Source organism: Melanotaenia boesemani, chromosome 5, assembly GCF_017639745.1.
Source record: "Melanotaenia boesemani isolate fMelBoe1 chromosome 5, fMelBoe1.pri, whole genome shotgun sequence".
NCBI lineage: Eukaryota > Metazoa > Chordata > Actinopteri > Atheriniformes > Melanotaeniidae > Melanotaenia > Melanotaenia boesemani.
In genome coordinates, this window is record NC_055686.1 from 1796706 (window position 1) to 1820480 (window position 23775).

At 43.3% G+C, this 23775-nt stretch overlaps 2 protein-coding genes across 2 annotated transcripts in view; one reads left to right on the plus strand and one right to left on the minus strand.

Moving 5' to 3' along the window:
• Nucleotides 1-23775, plus strand: part of LOC121640417 — a 1195287-nt gene that overhangs the window by 320464 nt on the left and 851048 nt on the right. The gene's annotated exons all lie outside the window — the stretch shown is intronic.
• Nucleotides 6265-22171, minus strand: cnga1b (cyclic nucleotide gated channel subunit alpha 1b). Its single transcript, XM_041986372.1, has 15 exons — nt 22098-22171; nt 19749-19881; nt 15896-15964; nt 15710-15772; nt 15492-15635; nt 15310-15414; nt 13658-13764; nt 13398-13572; nt 12138-12274; nt 11809-11981; nt 10011-10136; nt 9569-9721; nt 9255-9486; nt 6680-6855; nt 6265-6600 (listed from the first exon to the last, which is right to left on the minus strand). The coding sequence occupies exons 2-15, from the start codon at nt 19856-19858 to the stop codon at nt 6376-6378; spliced, it is 1995 nt and encodes a 664-aa protein (XP_041842306.1). The 5' UTR covers nt 19859-19881; nt 22098-22171; the 3' UTR covers nt 6265-6375.

Sequence of the window (23775 nt, forward strand, 5' to 3'; positions counted from 1 at the left end):
TGGGCCTAAACCATTCTGGGATTTGTAAATGATCAGAAGGGTTTTAAAATCTATTCTGTGACTGACTGGAAGCCAGTGTAAAGATTTCAAAACTGGTGTGATGTGTTCAGATCTCTTAGTCCTGGTTAAAACTCTAGCAGCAGCGTTCTGGATGAGCTGCAGATGTTTAATGCTCTTTTTAGGAAGTCCTGTTAAAAGACCATTACAGTAATCCAGTCTACTGGAGATGAATGCATGGATGAGTTTCTCTTGGTCTTTCTGGGAGACTAAACTTTTAATTCTGTTGATGTTTCTGAGCTGGTAAAAAGCTGTCTTAGTGACAGCTTTGATGTGGCAGCTGAAAGTCAGATCTGAGTCTATCAACACTCCCAGGTTACGAACTTGGTTGGTAATTTTAAGAGCCCGAGTCTCCAGGTGTTTGCCAATGCTGACCCTCTTCTCTTTGCTACCAAACAGAATAATCTCAGTTTTGTCTTCATTTAATTGTAGGAAATTCTCCCTCATCCAGGTGTTTATTTGCTCCAGACACTGACACATTAAGTCTATTGGACTGCAGTCATCTGGTGACAGAGACACATAAAGTTGTGTATCATCTGCATAACTTTGATAATTAATGCTATAGTTTTGTAATATTTTACCCAAAGGGAGCATATACAAGTTGAACAGAAGAGGTCCAAGGACTGACCCCTGGGGGACTCCACAAGTCATGGCCACTCGCTCGGATTCATAGCTGCCGATCGTAACAAAATAACTCCGGCCTTCTAAATAGGACCTGAACCAGTTAAGAACCGCTCCAGAAAGTCCAACCCAGTTTTCCAGCCTGTGCAACAGGATTCTGTGATCTACAGTATCAAACGCAGCACTGAGATCCAACAGAACCAGGACTGATACTTGACCAGAATCGGTATTCAACCTAATGTCATTTAACACTTTGACCAGAGCTGTTTCAGTGCTGTGATGAGGTCGGAAGCCGGACTGAAATTTATCAAGATTTCCACTTTCATTTAAAAAGTCATTAAGCTGGTGAAATACAACTTTTTCAATAATCTTGGAAATAAAAGAGAGGTTAGAGACGGTCTATAGTTGTTCATTATAGAGGCGTCTAGAGTCCTTTTCTTTAGGAGGCTTAATAGCAGCTATCTTTAGTGACTTGGGAAAAATGCCTGATGCCAGCGAGCTGTTAACTATCAGTAGGAGATCACTTTCTACTGAGGTAAAAACAGTTTTTAAAAAGTCGGATGGTATCATGTCCAGAGTGCATGTTGTTGATTTCAAATGCCAAACTGTTTCTTGTAGGACTTTTAAATTCACCATTTTAAATTGTGACATGACATCAGAATTATTTCCGGGTTTTAGACACAGACTAATTTTCTTGTTTGACTGTGTGGAATTAATATTTTGCCTAATTGTTTTAATTTTTTGGCTAAAAAAGTTTGCAAATTGGTTGCATTTCTCAGTGGAAAGGAGCTCAGGGCTTATCTGTTTAGGAGGATTTGTAAGTTTTTCAATCATAGCAAACAGAGTGCGAGAATTGTTGACATTCCTGTTAATCATTTCAGATAAATGCAGCTCTCTGGCCTTGCACAGCTCATTGTTATAGTTACGTAGGCTTTGTTTGTACAGCTCATAGTAAATTTGAAGTTTATTTTTCCGCCATTTCCGCTCAGTTTTTCTGCATTCTCTTTTTAGGCTGGTAACCACAGTGGTGTTTCTCCATGGTGTTTTCTGTTTGCTCAAGTTGCTCTTGATTCTTATCGGTGCAACAGCATCCATTACATTCAAGATTTTCAGATTGAAATGATCCAGGAGTCTATCAACTGACTCTGCACTGGTTGTTGGTAACATAGCTATGGCCTCCACAAACTTAGCACTTGTTCTTTCATTAATGTACCTCTTCCTAACGGAGAAGCAGGTTGGTTGGACATTCTGAGTGATCAGTAAATCAAACAAAATACAAAAATGGTCAGACAAGGCCAAGTCAGTGACCGCAACAGAAGAAATATCAACACCCTTTGAAATAACCAGGTCCAGAATGTGACCTCGAATGTGGGTCGGTTGTTTAACATGTTGCCACAAACCAAACATGTCCAATATGGAACAAAATTCCTTGACATTACCATCCGTCATGTTATCTATGTGAATGTTAAAATCCCCAGTTAAGATAAAATGGTTAAAATCAGTAGAGATAACCGACAATAATTCAGAAAATTCATCAATAAAATTTACACAGTGTCCTGGACGTCTGTAGATGATTAGAAATAGGACTTTAGGAATGCCCCTTAAAATAAAACTAAGATATTCAAAAGAAGTAAAATCACCAAATGACATTTCTTTACACTGGAATGAATCTTTAAATAAGGCAGCTTCTCCTCCCCCTTTCCTCCCGTTTCGACATTTATTCATGAAACTAAAATGAGGGGGTGTGTTTCATTAAGAACTGTAGCACTTGTGTCTTCTGTTAACCATGTTTCTGTCAGAAAAAGAAAATCTAAACTGTGAGAAATGATGAAGTCATTAACTAACAGTGACTTGTTGGACAGAGATCTAACATTAAGTACAGCTAGTTTTATGAAGTTTACACTAGTCTCTGTTGTATTCTGAGTTATACAAGGTACAGTTAACAGATTAGATCGATTCATCCCACAAGCTGACCGTGTTCGATTCCTTATTTTACTAACTAACACAGGAATCCTACTGGGTCCAGGCTTGATCTCAGAACAGCTGTCAGTAGTAGCAAAACTACAGCAAGGACCCTGAACGCATCATGGCATGTTATCTTTGTTGTGAATTTTGCTGCTCTGGGACCCTCCTCCCATGCCCTGCTCGGTCAGGACAGATGATCTAATAGGAGGGGGAGGAGGGGGAGCCCTGTATTTCTTGGTAGATGGTGGTCGCTGGGGTTCAGACCTGGATAGAGACATCCTTTTAAGACCTTGAGTGATGTGGAGAAGAGGGTCTGGTGAGGGGGGAGAGCTGGCAGTTGATCGCTTCTCTGCTGTGTCCTTCGCTCTTATCTGTACACTCATGTTTGGGTTTGCCGTCCCAACAGCATGACGCAAGTGTGCACCAAGTAATCTGCATCCAGTTAGATTTGGATGCACACCATCAGGTCTGAATCGCTCCTTACAGTTCCAAAAGATATTGAAGTTATCAATGAACTTTATCCCATGGGTGATACATGCGTTTGATAACCATGTGTTCAGGCCAAGAAGCCTACTGAAAAGTTCAGTTCCTTTACCCGCTGTAGGAATGGGTCCTGAAATGTAAACATGGTGTGCTCCCAACTGACACAGTCTCTCCAACAGCAGAGAAAAGTCTTTTTTAAGGATCTCAGAGCCAATTTTCCTCCTCAGAATATCAAAAGACCCTGTGTGGACAATAATCTTCATACCATCTGGATGTGAAGACAGAATGGTCGGCAACATCTCTGTCAGTTCCCTGACTGATGGATCAAAAAGTGTTAAATTTTCCGTCTTTGCCATCCTCACATGCTGTTATGGAGTCTCCAATCAGAATTGTGTCTATTTGTTTTTGTGTGGAGGCGCCGATAGCTTCTCTAGTTCTCCTGTTTGTGGGATTTTGGCATCTCCTCTTGGTCTGGTTAGCCCTGGGCTGAGTTTTAGGGCTATTTCTTGAATTTTGATAAATCCTTGCATTACATTCATCATCATTCATTTTAATATGACTCAACACATCATATTTATTATGCAGTGAGACTTCAGATGGTGGAGTGAGTGCTGGAGCTTTAAATTTCCTGCTGGATTTACCTCTGCGACGAACAACATCAGACCAGGTTCTGGCCGGGGTTGAGGACTTTGGTCTGGCACCAACAGTGTTCCAGAAGGAGAGATCAGTCTGATGGTCCGGTTTGGGATTTTCCTCAGCTATTCCAATGTCATTTGAACACATCCAGGGAAGTGTATCAGCCAGGTCTGTAGCGGGAGGCTCCACATTCGACATGCCGTCGCGTATGAAGATGTGACTCAATCCATTTGACAACTCAGTAGCATGTACAGAAGCTACTACAGAGTCAATAAATTCTTCATTCACACGAATGTCTTGCAGTGTTTCAATCCTCTTCTCCAGCTGTGTTATCCTCAAAGAAAGTTGCTCACACTCAGTGCAGCTCACTGATACTGCAGGGTTAGGAGACATCATTCCACTAGTTCTCCGATGGCAATTTAACTAAATTTATCAAAAATATATTCGTTCCAGTGATTTATAAGTGACCAGGAGTCCTTGTTCCTAAATTTCTTGCCGGTAAGGATAAGAAAAAAGAAGAAAAAAAGAAGAAAAATGCAGCAGAAAGGAGAGCAAAGCAGGAAGCGTCCGCACGGCAGCAAAGCAGGAAGTAACAGGTGTGATGGATAAAGTTGGATAGGCACAAGCAAAATGATGTTATATTATATTATATGATGGGAGATGTAAAACAGCATTAGAACACTGTCAGACCAAAAGCTTCACTTCTCTCTTTCTATTTATTCTTAATCTGATAAATGATTCCAGAAATAAAAGAAGCAAGGTGAAGTTTTTCTTATAAAATATCTTTATTTCAGCGCATTGCTGTCATCACTTGGATCCGAATGGTTTGCTGAGTATCTTTAAAAGCAGAGAAAACAGATGAGTCATCCAAGTTTACAGCAGCTGAACGGGGAGTTAAAGCTCGCTCTATCATTTAACTCTAAAAGAAATAACGTTTCACAGACTGGATGGCCTCCTTACATATAATCATATTTAATAATATGATTGTACTGTACAGTATGAACTCATAACCAGTGTTTCGGTGAGTGAAGAGTCGCAGCTACTCTCATATATACATCAAAATGTATGTACATCAAACCCCAGAAACCTCTACATCCATCACTGAAAGATAAGAACTAGCAACAATGTGGGCTACGTACAGAGAAGCATGCTGCTCATTTTTTATTTATTACATAATACATGATAATTACAGAGTTTTCCAACATGAGAAGAAGTGACTAGATGCCGAGAAGCTTCCCTCTGAAGCCCGGTTCTCCTTCCACGCTCCACTGATCCAGAGCCACGTCTCCAGTTTCTCAGCTTTGCCAGCTAACGTCCGCCGGCCGGTTGTCAACATTTTCATTCATTCAGAAGAAACTCTACACCTGACACATTGCATTGTGGGAAAAAAAAATCTGAATTTAAACATCTGGGGTCTCATTTATAACCGTTGCGTACGCACAAAATGGGGCCTGAAACTGGCGTACGCCTCTTTTCACGCAAAGGTTGTGATTTATAAAAAACAAACTTGACGTGAAAATGTGCGGTCTTTCACGGCAGCTCTGACCCATGCGTACGCTGGTTTTGGAGGCTGGGGGAATTGGCGACACAGATGGAGAGGTGGGGAATTAACAACACACTGCATCCAGAGTCCTCTTGTGGCAGCGTGGGGTCCTGTCACCATGTCTCCAATTAATTTTGCGCTCTGGCTGTATGACCGCAGATGTGATTTCGGCTCACTGGTCAGCGTGCATGACTTCAACCCGGCAAGAGTTCATAACCCGTCTCCGCTGTCTATGCGTCCTGCTACACTCTTCCACATCTAATTTCCCTAAATATCAAATATTAATAGATAGAGAATAGATATACTTTAAAGTATAAGAAGGATTCATAACAGCAGTGTTATATGCTGCACAGGTGAGCTATAACCACACAGCCTAAGGACCTTCCAAATAAATAGAAAGCTAAGAAAAATAAATCTCCTATCAACATATAATCAATTTGCCCACCAACGCATTCTCCTCCCCAGTGATCACCAAGGCTTTGTCCCGCTCACAGAGTTAACTGAGGTAACTATGTGTTGCCACGCACGACACTTACTCTTGTTTGTCACGCCACTACTGTGGCTACCAAACAAAATAATTTTTCGACTCTCCACCTCACTCACTAATGCATCGATTTCTGCCTCTGTGAAATTGCGTTTTTTGGTTCGCTTCCCTGCGGTTGCCATTGTTCATGGATCACAACATGGATCAGCTGGCTCATTTTAATACACGCTGAGGTACTTTGCATTGACCATTTATGGTGGAAAGTGGGTGTGTAGTGGGCGGAACATGAGCCAAATTCACCTGCGCAAACTTCAAGGACGAGTGTGATTTATAAAGGGGAAATTGCTTGCACCTGTGCGTACGCACGGTTTTATAATTCAGAATATTTTATGGCGTACGCCAACTTCCGGTTTTGGGCGTAAGTACACTTTTAGTAAGAATCCTACGCACAGTTTTATAAATGAGACCCCTGAAGTTTATTTTTAAGTTTTGGAAATTTGAAAAAGTTTTGTGGGTTTAGTTTTGTCCACGTCTGAAGCTCTAAAATCCAACAATCTTCTTTCTTTTTTTCTTCTTCTGTGGTGGTTTATGTGTCAGGTGTCGGAGGGGGCGGAGCGTCGCCGGGCTGGTCGGCTCGCGGTGGGGGCACCAGCTTTTTCTCCAGCCGGTTGACTCTGTGCTTCAGCTTGCTTTGAGTGGCTTCGTGCTCGGCCAGCAGCCGGGCGTATCGGGTCTGCAGGGCATCCAGCGTGCTCGTCATCCGGTCCACTTTCTCCTCTATCTCCTTGGGGTCCGGGCCCTGCGCTGCCAACTGGAGGATGAGACAAGTTATTACTGCTCTATCAGATTATAGGTTAGTTTTGCTTCTGTATGAGATAGCAAGGCTGTACCTCCAGGTCCAGCAGTCCATCCTTCATCAGGATCTGCCTTCCCTTCTCCTCCAGCATGGCTTTGGCATCAGGATACTCTGTCAGCGCTTCCATCAGGTCGTCTTTGGAAAGACAGAAGAGGTCGGAGTATCCGATGCTCCTGATGTTAGCGGTCCTCCTGTTTCCCGCCTTACTGCCTGTTGGAGAACAAGCAGAACACTTTAGGAACCAGAAAACCAGACCGCATTGATACAACATCTCATCCATCTAATCCATCACGACCCACGACGGAGGAACCCACTTTCCTGTTGCTATAAAATGGAAAACTGCATGAAATGATCTCCCTTTGACCATTTGGAATAGACCAAATGGCCACGCCCACAACACGTCACCACCTGGGTTCAGAATTATTCCCAGTCATTGCTCGGGTAGAAGTATAGATACTAGGGTTTACAAAGACTTCTGCGTAGGTTGACGTATCAGCTCAAGCTTTCTGCTCAAGTAAAAGTGTAAAAGTACCAGTAAAAGTAAATGTAATGTAAGGAAAAAAAAGAAAGTACGAAGTCATCTGAATAATAATTTCTCAAGTGAAGTACAGACACCTAAAGTATGGTAATGAAGTATTTATACTTCATTACTTTAGACCTCAAAAACAAAAAACAAAAAAGAAACATGACGGAGTTTGTTGGAGCTGTCGGTTATCCAGCAGACGAGGGACAAAGTCTAGTTTTTCTGTCTAACACATCAGGAACTTTATTTTAACCCAGATCATCAGGAGGCAGGTCGGCTCTCTTTCTTCTTTAAGGCCCCTGATGCCTGGAAACATCCGCCTGCATCCTTGAGGTGAGTTAAATCTTATGGCCACTTTAGAACGTAAAAACAGTCTGTCAGTGTTTGTAAGGCTGTTTTCGTTCCTCATGTACTTGTGTACATTGTAACTGACCTAAACTTCTGTTATAGGTGACATGAAAACAGGGTCTGGAGAGGGTTGTGTGAGTGAGACTATTCAGTGACTATCCTGATTAGACGCTGTACTGTGTATTGTGTTGTATTGCATGCTTGTTGTATTATATGTAAAATATTATGTCTGGTTTTGTGTTTTATTGCAAACGAGATGCTGCATCTCAAGAGGTTTTCCATTAATAAATTGAAATTAAATTGAAATCAAAAATAAAACATAAATTCCAGATCTAGCCTCAAACTACGGCCTCCTGGGTATTATTTCTGGGATTAGTAACATTTTTACTTCCAAATCTTCATTGTTGATGTTTGAGAAACACTGGTGTCAGTCCTGCCTGTAACGTTGTGGATAAACAACCTGAATCGTGGTGAAATATGGAAGACTTGCTGAGGTTTCTCTGGTGATTTCTACTGAATGTGTTTCTATGCAGATGATGATGTTTTATGCTGGTAATTCATAACTGTTCTTTGCAGTAAATGTACACTGAAAATAATAGGTGAGAAACTGAAACAAACCCACGTTTACCAATGTTTGGATTTTTATAAGCTGAAATATGACCCTGTGATGGACCAGCGACCTGTCCAGGTGTACCTGCCTCTCGCCAGCTAGTTGCTGGGATCCAGCTTTCCTGCGACTCTGAACTGGACTAAGCTGTATAGAAAATGAATGAATGCACGAATGATGAGCTGGAATGTAATCATGATAATATTGTGTGTATTATCAACACAGGATCAATATTTCATTCTTTCTTATTCCATGGTATTTATTACTATCAGTGAATTCACATTCAGCTAATTAAAGATTTCTGAATATAAAATGCTGTAATATTTTAACCAATAACACATTGCAACATACTTTGCATTATTATAAAGTAAAACTAGATAAATTTTTGTCCAGTTTAACACTTTTATCTGAAAAAATATGATGAATAACAGAAACTTGGCTAGAAGCTAGAGACTGGAAACTTTTATTCAGCTCATTTTCAGTCAAACATGGAAAATATGAGCTGATAGTGAATCTGATGGAAAAAGTTGGAACAGGAGCAACAAAAGACTGGAAAAGTACCTGGTACAAACCAGAAACACCTGGAAGAGCATTTGACAACTAATCAGGTTACCTGGCAACAGGTCAGTAACATGACTGGGTATAAAAGGAGCACTTCAGAGAGGCAGAGTCTCTCAGATGTAAAGCTGGACAGAGGTTCATCAATCTGAGACACACTGTGTTACACCTGCACCAGGCCCTGCCACGGACACACCTTGGTCAACTCTGATCTGTCTGTTTGAGGTCCTTCATAACACACTGGCTCTAAATATGAAAACTTGATGGGAATATTTTCCATGAACTGGTAAAATGTCCCAGTTTCTACATCTGACATGTTGTTTGTTGTTGCTTGATGACATTTGGAAATGACTGAATTCTGATTTTATTCCAGAGTTGGCACTTTTATATCAGTAAGAGTGATGTCAGTAGCAGAAAAGTCCTAAAATCAGATGTTTTTATGAGCTGAGGTGGATCTAAGTGAACTGGATCTAAAACCTGACAACTTTTTCTCCTCCAGCAGTTTCCATGACATTTTTATCGGTGGTTTTTATAACATCACCTACAACAATCCAGTCGGTGACGGAGACTCACCTTTGATCGCCAGGATGCTGATCTCGCCAAAGTAGCTTCCATCACTGAGGACCACAAACTGCGTGATGCCGTCGTCGGCGACGACAGCCAGCTTTCCCTCCTTGATGATGTACATCTCCCTGCCAATGTCTCCCTTCTTGCAGATGTAGTCTCCAGGACTGTAGACCTGCGGCTGCAGCTTCAGCACCAGCTCCACCAGCAGACCGGCTTCACAGTCCGCAAAGATCCGAACCTGCAGGGGCAAACAGAGGCAGGTCCTGATGGGGGGGTTCTCATGCTCCTCAGCCTGACAGGGAGTCAACGTGCGCTCCCACCTTCTTCAGGGTGTCCAGGTGAACGTTGATGGCGATCTCAGCTCTCAGCTTGTCAGGCAGGTACTTCAGCACCTCCCTCTCGTCCACCGCTTTCTTATTGGTCCACAGGAAATCAAACCACTTGATCACTCGCTTCTCCAAGTCCTTAGTGACCTGGAAGGGCAGACAGGTGGGGACAGGGCTCAGTAACCAACATATGAGAATATTACCTGAAAACATAGAAATTATTCTGAAAATAAAACAGAATAAACACAAGTCAAACCAACTTTATGTCAAAGTCACAGTTAAATCTTTACAGACCCCTAAAACTAATTTAATGAATAAAAAAATGCATATGTTCCAGTATTTCTTTGTCCTGACTCTCTGCTGGGACTCATTTAGTTCGGACGACCACTCTGTGTTCTCCACCGGGTCAGAAGCAGCCAATGAGAGGCCAGCTGACCTTCCGGAAGCTCATGTACTGCTTGATGGCGTCGATGCGGGCCTGGAAGTCGGCTCTGGCTGCGTTCATGTTGGTGATCATCGAACCCACGTTACCGACGATGGTGGCAAAAATCAGCACCCCGACCTGGAGGACACAGCGGGAAAAAAAACAGCTGTCTCTGGTGTCAGGACTTCATTTCCTCCTCAAACTCATAAGCCCTTAATGCCTGAATTTATTTACAGTTATATAAACACTGATTAAATACAGAAGAAAATAAAACAACTATAATATAGTTACTATATATGTACTATAATATTAAATAAATTAATAACAAATAATGAATAAAAATTATAGCATGAAAATAAGGAATAAAAGTCCAGATGACGAAGAAATCCTAAAACCTTCATCTACTTTTAATAAAAAATGTCATTTAATTTCCTTCATACTGTCCTGAAACTGACCAGTATAAAATATCTCTGACCAGTATAAAATATCGCTGACCAGTATAAAATATCTCTGACCAGTATAAAATATCTCTGAGCACTTCTTCTTTCACACTTGGTCAATATCTTAAAGAAGTCATGAAATAAATAATTAGGAAAACGATTTAACTGATTTTAATCATGAAAACATATAAAAGCTTATTTCTCAAAATCAGATTAACATGTTTCTCTGGTCTGTTTAATATTGTCTTCATATCAATATTCCACTTTTTTCTGTTTTAGGTCTGGTTTTGTTGTTTGTCTTCTACTGGGAGTAAAATATGACCTGACTAGATCCTGGTTTAATTTACATTCCACACAGCGTCTTTACTGGAACTGCTGTATATTACTGAAGGTGAGTTCAGGAACTGGAAAGTGTTAAATCAGAGGTTACTGGGCTGTGGTGTGGACAGCTGGGTGTAAAGTTAGACTAGAAAGTCCGGTGGACGTAAGGCTGCCCACAGAGTCCACTGCTTCTCCATCAGATCCACCTCTAATTTTATATATTTGGTGTCAGAATAACAAGATGTCAAAGGTCCATGTTCTAATCTGAGAAATCCCGGCTGATACACATGAGTCTTAGGCAGTGTTTTCCCAGCCACACGGTACTGGCCTGAATTACTGGCACTACAAAATATATTCACGAATAAAAAGACAACATTAAAACTATTTAGTGAAATCAGACTCCTTTTACAGGATTTAAGGGAGAAATTAACAATGACTCTATTTGTTTCTTATTCTGCTCATTTCTGATTTCCTCTCTGTGAGTTGTGTTCAGGTTCTCTAAAGTTTGAAGCAGATTTAAAATCTGCAGTGGGTTTAGATGAAGATCTCTGCTTCATACGTTTCTCTGTAAAACACTTTAAAATATTCTAATTCCACCTCCTTTCTTCTTCTTGTTGCGTTCATGTTTTCCTGAGTTTGCCTTCTTCTAGGTGCTCCTGATGATTGTCTGACAGAGGCCAGCAGATGTTGTCTGTTAAGTTTCTTTACAGACGACTGTCTGATTTTCTGTTATAGGTTTTCTTGTACAGCTGCTGTTTTCTATCTTTTTAAGCTTTCCCTTCAGTGAAGGAGGACAACGCAGCAGCCAGACCATCATTCTGCTGCCATCATGCTGGACTGGACAAGCTAAAGTCCCATCCCACAGCATGATACAACCTCCACCATGCTCTAATGCTTTTTTTCCTCTTTCAAACCGATGCACTGCTTTACCTATGGGTGGACTTATGACACTTCTGACTACTGGGTTCATTTGTCCAGGATTGTATTTGCATGTCTTCATAAAAGATGAGAAGTTGCAGATTTATCTGTGAATAAAAAGCCAAACCAACCAGGAAGTCAGTGACGACGAAGAAGTACTCCGAGTTCTCCACAGGGGGCGGTGTTTCTCCGATAGTGGTGAGCGTCAGAGTGGACCAGTACATGCTGTAGGCATACTTCCTCACCAGACGGCCAAACTCCGGGTCCGACGGGTCGGGATACACAAACCTGTCAGCTCCAAACCCTGGAGGGAGAGGAAATATTAGTCTATGCTGCATCAATTTACACTGGATTGGTTGGCATGCATCATGGATTTAAAGTGGTTTCCCTTGATCTGAGCTCCATGTTACATGAAACTGAACAGAAATAACTGATGTGAAGCAAGCAGATTCAAGCCCACCGATGGCCTTGGAGAAAGAGTAGTAGAGGCAGGCATTCCAGTGGATGATGATGAGGATGTACATGACGAGGTTGGAGATACGAAGAGCGTTGGGGTAATTCGTCCTGGTCTCCGTCCTCTGGAAGAACTCCATCATCCTGAGTCAAAGGAGGTGAAATCATGTCATGGTTCAGGTAAGGACTGGTTTTATTTCCCAGAAATGATCGAATGGTTTGGAGCAGACGAAGCAGAATGCCGTGTTTCAGCCCACACAGGTGAATAAAAGAGCCGGTTTTCAGCCCACGGCAGCCGTCTGGCCTCAGATGAAAGATGTTAACACACATCCAACATTTCCACATTTAGCCTCTTCAGCCCAGTTTAGCTCTGTGGACATCAAAGTAAATCTGTTTCTGAATTAAGCCTTTAAATGTCAAACATTCATCTTTTTTATATCTTAACTGAACTCTTTAGATGCTTAGTTATTTATTATTATTATTACTTTTATTATTATTTTTATTATTATTATTTCAGTCCTTGAAATTTCAAAAACACAAAAGATTAAAAATTTCAAGTAAACGATTCTCCATCAGAAACTAAACTAACAATACAGCAAAATCATTGTTGTTATAGTATATTTAAGAGAGCACTTTAAATAAAATCAGACGCCAGCTAAAATCTATAATATAAAAAATAAATATATATTTTTTAACAGATCATGTGATGAAACTGGAATTTAAAGAGTTAAAAGGACTTAAATAATTATATATTTGGTTGTTTTGATCAGGACTTGAAGCTAACTGGGAGATTTGTGGAAGAAATGTGAATCTGTAGAGTGTTTTGTAGAGGACATTTTTGTCCTCTGGGGACGTAAAAGGGAAGTAAATTGAAGTGATCCAGGAGGTTCATCTGAGGATCTTTGTTCAGCCACAGATTTCACAACGAGAGACCTTCTTTCCTCCTCAAAGACTCAGACTCTCAAGGATACTGGTTTTGGACCAAATCATCTTTACAATCATCTACTGGTTTCAGCTGTTTGAATCTTTTCTAGTCGCGTGCCCTGAATTACCACGGTACCACCTGGTTTTATGGGATGCAGGTTGAAAATAAAAGTCTCAGGTTCAAAGTGTCTGTTGTTTAGGTTGTAAAAGCCATGCAGCATCAACAGGGACCACATGTTCCTCTGAGACAGTTTCATCCATGATGGGACGTCTGAGTTTGAAAGAAGAACCCCCTAAAACCTGTACTGAGTCTTCCACTGGTGGATAAATCCGCCACGTTTACCTGTTGAACCTGAAGAGCTTGTTGAGGCGGATCTCGGGATACTTGGTACCAAGGATTAAGTACCCCACGTCAGTGGGAATCATGGAGACCAGGTCCAGTTTGAACTGGAAACTTTTCATGTACCGCTCACGTAGCTTCTGCTCATCCTTCACCAGCAAACCCTGCTCCAGGTAACCTGAAAACACGCAGGCATGGTGAGTACGTGTGTGTGTGTGTGTGAGCTCTGTAACAGCAGCTTGTGTGTTTGTGTGTAAGCGGACCGGTCCTGGTTCTGAAGACCATGTCCAAAAGATAGGTGATGTCGCAGATCAAGTCAACGATGAACCAAAAGATCAAGTAGTCACTCTGCAGCTCCTCGAAACACGCCCTGAAACACACACACACACACACGCACAAGTTACTTCAGCATGATGATGGCAAACCTGAGAACCCGACCTGATAACGGTTACAAGAACCAGACCCGACAGGTCCACTCTGTGGACCCCAAAACACAGCAGCTCCTCGAGCTTCTACATCAGGGGTGTCCAAAGTCGGTCCTCGAGGGACGCTGTCCTGCAGATTTTCAGTGTTTCCTGCTTCAACACACCTGACTCAAACGAAGTAGATCCAACAGCCTAGTTTTGCACAATGACTCATCAGGTTGAGTCAGGTGGTTTTGGAGCAGGGACACATCAAAAATCTGCAGGATTGTGGCCCTTGAGGACCGGAGCTGGGCGCCCCTGGTCTACAAAGATGGAGTGTTTAGGGGGGTCTGAAGACCTGGGCTGAACAGACCTGGTTTCTAACAGACCTGCATGTCTTTGGGACCGAGCTCTTTGATGGTGCCTCCCCTCCACCACTCCACCTGCACCCTGAGTGGATGAAGCAGGAATGGGAAACGGATGAATGAACTGGTGAGAACCAGTAACATCTGGTTCCAAACTAAGAGGCCCATGGACCCTGTTTGGATTAAAACCTTATAGGTCAATGAAGTGATGTGAGTCTCCGGCTGGCATTGCTCGGTCCGACCTGGTCACCACGGACAGAGTCCAGGAATGGGCCGATCAATCCAACCACTGACCGTACCAGTGCTGGTACTGGTGCCAGATGGATGGGATCAATACTTTAGTACAAGGCAGGAACTAAAAGAGCCAATCACAGTTTGTGCTTTTGATAATTCATTAATTTTCTTTTCACACATAATTGTTGCTGCTGGAATATTACTTTTTTTTTACAGTGTGGACCACAGGTGTCTAAAGTCAGTCCTAGAGGACCACAGTCCTGCAGGTTTTTATGTTTCCTGCTGCAGCTGCAGGTGTGTTGGTGCAGCAAACATCTAAAACCTGCAGGACTGCAGGCCGTGGGGAGCTGGATAACCCTGCTGTGGACAGGAATAGAAATCCTGAGTGGTATGAAATAAAAACCATTTAGGAGCCATGACAGTCGGCTCTGTGGAAAGGACCAGATCACTGTGATGATGAATGAAGCAAATCATTTCCCGTGAAGACTTGTCCATCCATCCATTGGCTGAATGCTTACGTTAACATGCATGGTGTTGCTAACACGCTACTACCTAGTACAGCTAGCTGGTTAACCCTCCTCCCCACAAAGGAAGAAAGCTGGCTAGTGGAAATTCTGAGCTCTGGTCATGAATGTGTGTTCATATTTAGATAATAATACATACACATACTAACACACTGTACAGAGCTTCCTGTGTGTTTAGAAAGTAGATCAGTGGTAAGGGCTCTGGGTTTACTTGGTATTAAACCAGGTTTTACTGTCTCTGTAAAGACAAACCCTGATACGTTCTAATTTCAGAAAGAACGTAGAGATGTTTAAACTGGTGATGGAGACCAGACGAGCAGAAATCCCACACGGTGGCGTGACGTCGCTGTAACAAACCACTTCGGGAAAGGAAACAGGTGTGTGTTACCTGGCTATTATCAGGGTCCAGTTGTACATGACGGGGATGGTGATGACGAAGAGCCAGTAGTAGTACGTGTTCCCTGCCGGATCAATCACTGTGATCTCTTTAGCTCTGGACACACACCGAGCAGGTTATGATCAATAACTTCATGAACGGTGATCGTTATCGGATGCAGACGGTAAACTTACGCCTCCTCTTTGGCCTTCTTCTCTTTCTCCAGTTTTTCCTTCTCTTTCTGTTTTTCCTTCTCTTTCTCCTCTTTCAGCCGTTTTTTCTCCTCTTTCTCCTTCTGTTTTTGCTCCTTCCTCTCCTTTTTCTCCTGTTTTTCCTTCCTGGACAAACAAAACCAGGACATACGAGGTTACTTGTTGGACTGGAAGAGGAAAGTAAATCATTTTCTACATACTCTTTCTTCTCTTTCTTCTCCTTCTTCTCCTTCTTCTCTTTCTTTTTTCTCTTCTCGTCCTCCCTGGAAAGACAAGTAAGAAATGAAGATGTCCTGACCGATGTGGTCCAATGACATGCCTTCTGTCTGCATCGTGTGTGTTTCGGTAATGGTGGTTTGGTGTATGTTTGTGTGTGCGTGTCTTACTCCTCCTCCTCATTGTTGTTGCAGTTATTGACGTTGAACAGAATCCCTGGTCCTGCTCTTTGAGTAACTCTGCAACAAACAAGAAAAAAACAGGTGAAATATCGATACATAATATAGGATATTATAAGACTTTAATGCCACACTAGTGAACTTTGGCGGATTTTTCCCCTAACGACGGCTAATCCGGCATCGTCTTCGTCCTGTCTCTTCTCTGAGATCTCCCCAAATGACGGCTAATCCGGCATCGTCTTCGTCCTGTCTCTTCTCAGAGATCTCCCCTAACGACGGCTAATCCGGCATCTTCTTCGTTCTATCTCTTCTCAGAGATCTCCCCTAACGACGGCTAATCCGGCATCATCTTCGTCCTGTCTCTTCTCAGAGATCTCCCCTAACGACGGCTAATCCGGCATCGTCTTCGTCCTGTCTCTTCTCAGAGATCTCCCCTAACGACGGCTAATCCGGCATCGTCTTCGTCCTGTCTCTTCTCCGAGATCTCCCCTAACGACGGCTAATCCGGCATCTTCTTCGTCCTATCTCTTCTCAGAGATCTCCCCTAACGACGGCTAATCCGGCATCGTCTTCGTCCTGTCTCTTCTCCAAGATCTCCCCTAACGACGGCTAATCCGGCATCTTCTTCGTCCTATCTCTTCTCAGAGATCTCCCCTAACGACGGCTAATCCGGCATCGTCTTCATCCTGTCTCTTCTCAGAGATCTCCCCTAACGACGGCTAATCCGGCATCATCTTCGTCCTGTCTCTTCTCAGAGATCTCCCCTAACGACAGCTAATCCGGCATCGTCTTCATCCTGTCTCTTCTCCGAGATCTCCCCAAACGACGGCTAATCCGGCATCGTCTTCGTCCGATCTCTTCTCAGAGATCTCCCCTAACGACGGCTAATCCGGCATCGTCTTCGTCCTGTCTCTTCTCCAAGATCTCCCCTAACGACGGCTAATCCGGCATCGTCTTCGTCCTATCTCTTCTCCGAGATCTCCCCTAACGACGGCTAATCCAGCATTGTCTTCGTCCTGTCTCTTCTCCGAGATCTCCCCTAACGACGGCTAATCCGGCATCATCTTCGTCCTGTCTCTTCTCCAAGATCTCCCCTAACGACGGCTAATCCGGCATCGTCTTCGTCCTGTCTCTTCTCAGAGATCTCCCCTAACGACGGCTAATCCGGCATCGTCTTCGTCCTGTCTCTTCTCAGAGATCTCCCCTAATGACGGCTAATCCGGCATCGTCTTCGTCCTGTCTCTTCTCAGAGATCTCCCCAGCACTTAAAAGTCAGTCTGGTGTTGATGGTTGTCTTCTCTCTTTCTTTTCCTCTCTTCCTCTTATAATGTCCTCTTGGATTTCTTTGATGAATCACCATAGTGACATTCTAAACGACTAGTGTGTTGATATCCAGTTGCTAGCTTGTGAAGTGGTGCCCTAAAGTGAAATGCAGCTGTGAAGTGATGCTTCGGAGCAGAAAGTAAAGATGTGAAATGTGGTTTCTCAGCCTCAGGACACTGCAGCACAATGGCTCCAGGTTGAACATAATAAATGTTTTTGCTGTCAAATTGGGTCAGAAGTTTTAAGGTAAGAACGTTCTGAACTTGTTTCTTCTTAAACAACAAAAACTGAGAACAGTAGGTAGTGACCATTAAAAGTTTCCTCACATTTTTATGTTTGTTAAGTATCTACAGATAACAAAAATGTTTGGCCCAAATTTGGCCCAAATGTGTATTTTTCTTTGGCCATAATTTGGCCTTAACTTACAACATTGACTAAATAATGTAGTTTATAAATCTGTGACTGATTAAGTTCATTAAAAATTTGTGGAAACCTTCCTGAGCCATCTCTACCACTTGGTTTGGGCATGTAAAAGTAAATGTGTGTTATTCCATTTTACTATTATTACTCTAATATTCACTGATATCTCAGTCATTTGGTAAAAGAACATTGATTCTTATCATTGAAATAAAAGAGCAAAGAAACATTTTTCTCTTGTTTTTTTTTCTTCATGTGAACTTTAGAGGGTTAAACTGGTTTTGTCTTTTCATCTTTTTGATGATTCTTTAAACATTGTAAAAAAAAAGCTTGATGTTTATAGTACATGTATACCATTGGTTCATACAAGGATAACATCAGTGTATGTTTGTAGCATGGAGGATTAACCCTAAAGCCCTGCCCACATTAAAAAAACAAAAGAAAACAAACAACAACAACAAAAACAAAAAACAAACAAACAAAAAAACAAACAAAACAAACAACAAACTAAACTAAAAAGACACCCAGTGTCTGAGTAAATTACAATAAAATTGAAGAGAATATTTTTTATATATCAGAGGACAACACCATGCTAACACCAAACTAACACCAAGTTAACACCATACTAATAATGATTAATACGGTGTATGAAACCTTGAGCAACAAAAAAAAAAAAACATTTTTTTTTTACTAGGTTTTCTAGTTGATATTTTTCCAGCTCTTACATGGACAGACTGGAATTTAATGACAGATGCTCACAAGACCAAAACGCACATCAAAAGAAAAGGAGATAAATGCTCACAAACCGCTTTATAATCTATGTTTACATAAAAATGATGGTATGCAGATATACAAATAACATCTTGATTTTATAAGTAAAATATGTGTAAAATAGTGTTAGCATAAACTAGCTAACGCTAACTGCAGACCGATGAAATGTAAACATTTATTAGTCAGCAGAGCCGTGGTGTCCTGGCAGTCCATCGTTATAAAATGATGTCTAAGGTCACTGTGCATGCATTTGAGCCAATATTCTTTCTTCTGTCAGACACCACTGGAGGAAGTGTGAAAGTTGATTTTATCCCCTTTGTGTTGCAGTCTGTTCCTTGTTTTCTGGTTGTTTCTCTGTCTTGTCTTCTTTTTCTTTTTGATTCTGTAGAGCTCTTCCTCTCATTTATGGTTTTCTGTTTACTCCTTGTTTACATCACACCTGGGCTTCATTTCCTGTTTACTGCTCCTTGTTTGGTTATTAGTCCTTCAGTGTGTAAATCCAATGGTTTCCTTTATGTCCAGACCCTCGTTGTCATTTCTCTATTTCTCTGTCTTTCAAGTCTTTTTAACAGTCTGTACTGGATCTCCTGCTGATGCAGCTCCTTTTCTAATGAATCATTGTTTCTTACGTCTGCTTGCCTCCAGCCTCACACTGCATTTTGGCTTTTTTTCTCCTCAATGCACCGTGACACCAGGACACCAGGACACCAGGACACAGTGGTGTCATGCTGGACGTCAGCTTTACTAGTCCTTCTATCACATGCTTCATCACCATCATCCTGCCTGGGGTCCTTTCCCCAGACATCGATCAGAGCCATCGTTCCTATGGATGCTCAGAACATAGGAAGTAAATGAATCACGGAGACGATTACTTCCTTATTTTCCCACCTCTACCCTCAGTTAAACCCCATGTTTGACATCCCATAGTGGTTATGCCTGGTCCCTGTCCCAGAGGGGACCCAAGTAAAGCATTGATGAAGTCCTGACTCAGGCAGGAAGAACCAGAGGAGACAATGCTGGCCCTGGTATTTCCTCATGTGACCACTTTTGAGCAAACAGAACAAACATGGCTGTTGAGAACTTGAATAAGATCTTGAATAAAGGCTGTTGGACGTCCGTTAATTTGTTTCACTTCCCATCCAAAAGGCTTCCTCCGTTCTAACCAGTTGGTGAGTATTTCCTACTAACTGGTTGGAACTAAAGAAGTCTGTAGTCAGACTGGTAGGATCACCATAGCCTAAAAATGACAGAGAACCCATACCAACATGTCTGCTGAGAGATGGAGACTCTTGGTGTCTCCAACCAGTTTTTCCTTCTTTCAGTACCAACTCACCTTCCCCCTCCTCTGATGTCACCTGGCTCCTCATCCATATCTTTGAGAAGGATGGTGGGCATCGTTAACCCTGCGGCGTTGGGCGGGACTAATGGCACTACTTTAGCCATGGAGATACAGGTCCTCTGGCTGGCTGTTGTCAGAAAGAAACATCATGTTGGAGGAACATTGGATTTATCAGAAACAGAAGCAGCTTCAGCCTCCAGATGAACTTAATGGAGTTTATTCCTCACCAAGTGAAGAACAGTGCTACGTCACCACCTATCCGCTGCCCAACACAGGCTGTTCAGGTCATTTCACTCATGTCAGTCAGTAAGGTTTCTGTTGCAACTTAAAGGTATGATCACACTGGAACAGGTGTACCAGCTACAGCCCAGGTGAGTTTCCACTGTCAGCGCTTGCTGCTGCTTTCCAGCTCTTAAGCAGTTTATTTCCTCTGATAATCCAAACACACTGGTACACACAACCTCTAATGGCTCCATCATCAAGAAGCAACATTATTCATGACTTTAACATATTCGGATAAATCCCCTGGAGTACAAAGAGCAACTAGCTTCTCCTCCATTGTTTTGGTTGCCAACCAGTCTCACCCCAGGCTAAGCACGGCCAAACTTTACAAGTCAAAGAAGACATCCCGGATCTATTTTTTATTTTATTTTATTTTATTTTATTTAACCTTTATTAAACCAGGAAGTCCCATTGAGAATAAAAACCTCTTTTGCAAGATGAACCTAAAAGAAAGACAAGGTACCGTCTTCACCTTAAATTAAACAAAAGACAAACAGGTAGACAATCTGTCTCCTGGCAATGCTGCTGAAGAGGAAAGTTACATCTATCTCACTATTTATGCAGAACCTGACCACTAAGGTAACTTCCTTCATATCAGCATGAAGGTGTAGAAAAGGATGGATGGATGGATGGATGGATGGATGGATGGACAAGTGGATGGATGGATGGATGGATGGATGGATGGATGGATGGATGGATGGATGGATGGATAAGTGGATGGATGGATGGATGGATGGATGGATGGATGGATGGGTGGATTGATGGATGGACGGATGGATGGATGGGTGGGTGGATGGATGGATGGATGGGTGGATTGATGGATGGACGGATGGATGGATGGGTGGATGGGTGGATGGGTGGGTGGATGGATGGATGGATGGATGGATGGGTGGATTGATGGATGGACGGATGGATGGATGGGTGGATGGGTGGATGGGTGGGTGGATGGATGGATGGATGGGTGGATGGGTGGATGGATGGATGGGTGGATGGGTGGATTGATGGATGGATGGATGGATGGATGGATGGATGGATGGATGTTCATTACCCTGAAAGCTGACAACTGACAAACTAGTATAATAGTAGTGGGAAAATGTTGCCATAGTAACGGCTGAACACCTCCTCTTTCATGAAAGGATCTGAGATTTTACATCTGTCTGATTCACACAATCAAAGAATGAACTTCCAAAACCACAAACTATTAACCGGCCCAGGTAGCTTCAGTCAACTCAGTCAACCATCACCTGAAAAAAAAAAAAACGTGACCAGCGTTTGTCCATCACTCCTATCTCCTCAGTAAACTCTGTTTGAGGCTGTTCCATCATCCTCCCTCCCTGTGTGGACCGGATCTACACCGTTCGGCTCCTTCTCAACCAGTTTATCTCAAGCCTGCTAACTGGTAAGATGGTGAATTTCGGGTCTCACCATGACGCTGTACAGTTTTTGATCTCTGGGAGGGATGAACAGACGATGTCTCAGACAGGACAGATATTTCTATCTGGCGTTCAGAGTCAGGTATTTAAAAATGGCTCCATGGCACCATGTAGAAGGTTTCACCAAAAACCTCCCCAGATACACCTTTCAAAATCTGAGCCATTTTCAATTAAAAAAATCCACTTTTTTCCATTTTAAACTCATTTTAATATCATTAAACTCTGTGATCTGTTGTCCAAACAGCCTGCAGAATCCATTACATTTAATAATCATGTGACCCTGCATTGGAATAAATACAGATAATAAATGGATCCAAGACCTTTGGTTTGATGGATTCTGAAGCTATGGAGGATTTGATGACCAGTCTCCATGGCAACATGACAAATGCAGCAGGTAGGGTCATGAAGACTTTCAGATATTTCTGTAAAACCTGGTCAGCTGATGGAGAGCAGAGTTTTTCTGTTTTCCTGTGGGAGCAGCTCAGAACCGAAGAGAAAAGATAAATTTCCATCCTGCATCCTGCTTCCGTCTCATAATCACTCCAAGTTGTGCAGAAACAAATATACTTGCATATGAATATGTTTTATGTAATGTTCAGCGCTCTACCTCTCTCCATTATCTCCTTACCTGTCAGCTGATAATCCGTCACCCTGGGTTCGTGGCCTAGATCCACCAACTGCCCCCCAAACTCATCACCATGGAAACAGAGGAGGAACCCCCCATACACACACTGGTAAACACCCCCTGGACCTTAGAACCCAAAGAGGTTGGAGAAAAACGGAGGAAATGGGCGGAGGGAAGGAGTGTAGCGTTGACAGGTTTCCGAGTCTCCTCTGTCACCCTGACGGGGATAAAGGGATTAGGGGAGGGATGATAGCCTGCCTGGATTCAGCCTCAGTGCTGTCACCCTCACCTGCTGCCAATAAAGTTTGAAGACGTCACAAACAAAGTGCAGGAGGTGTTTATTTGTTTGACTGAGAACTGGTGAACAGAAGAAGACTTAGTGCTGTAAAGAGAGACAAACTGCAGCAGAAGAGAGAAGAAAAGTTCCATGAATGATTTAATACTGACGGGGAACCTTCAGGAAGAGAAAGAAAAGATTCACCAGGACCAAAGAAAGAGGGGGAGAAGGCACAGGAGGAGGAAGAAGGAAGGCCTAAATGTGAGATGGAGGGAAGAGGTGATGAAAAGTGAGGAAGAGCAGATTAGAGACGGTGGTGCTGGTTTTCCTCTGATCCTCCTGAGTCAGCAGTGAACACACACGGGAAGCTGTAGTGTTGGCAGCCAGCTTTGATTGGCTTAACGGGAATTAGGAGTGTGTGTTAGCTTGTGGTGATCAAGCTGGATGTAGAAGTATACTGAGCAGCATTAGAGGTCCGAACGGCCCGGTAGAGACCTGCATAAGGGTCCGAACGGCCCGGTAGAGACCTGCATAAGGGTCAGAACGGCCCGATAGAGTCCTGCAGGTAGAGTCCTGCAGGAGGGTCCAAATGGCCCGGTAGAGTCCTGCAGGAGGGCCCAAACGGCCCGGTAGAGTCCTGCAGGAGGGTCCAACCGGCCCGGTAGAGACCTGCAGGAGGGTCCAACCGGCCCGGTAGAGACCTGCAGGAGGGTCCAACCGGCCCGGTAGAGACCTGCATAAGGGTCCAAACGGCCCGATAGAGTCCTGCAGGTAGAGTCCTGCAGGAGGGTCCAAATGGCCCGGTAGAGTCCTGCAGGAGGGCCCAAACGGCCCGGTAGAGTCCTGCAGGAGGGTCCAACCGGCCCGGTAGAGACCTGCAGGAGGGTCCAACCGGCCCGGTAGAAACCTGCATAAGGGTCCAAACGGCCCGGCAGAGACCTGCAGGTAGAGTCCTGCAGGAGGGTCCAAATGGCCCGGTAGAGTCCTGCAGGAGGGTTCAACAGCCCGGCAGAGACCTGCAGGAAGGTCCAACAGCCCGGTAGAGTCCTGCAGGAAGGTCCAAACGGCCCGGTAGAAACCTGCATAAGGGTCGAAACGGCCCGGCAGAGACCTGCAGGAGGGTCCAACCGGCCCGGTAGAGACCTGCATAAGGGTCCGAACGGCCCGGTAGAGTCCTGCAGGAAGGTCCAACAGCCCGGTACTGACCTGCAGGAAGGTCCAACAGCCCGGTAGAGTCCTGCAGGAGGGTCCAAACGGCCCGGTAGAGTCCTGCAGGAAGGTCCAACAGCCCGGTAGAGTCCTGCAGGAGGGTTCAAAAGGCCCGGTAGAGACCTGCAGGACGGTCCAAACGGCCCGGTAGATCCACCACTAAAGAGAGATCAGGAATGAAGTAGCTTTAAGGTT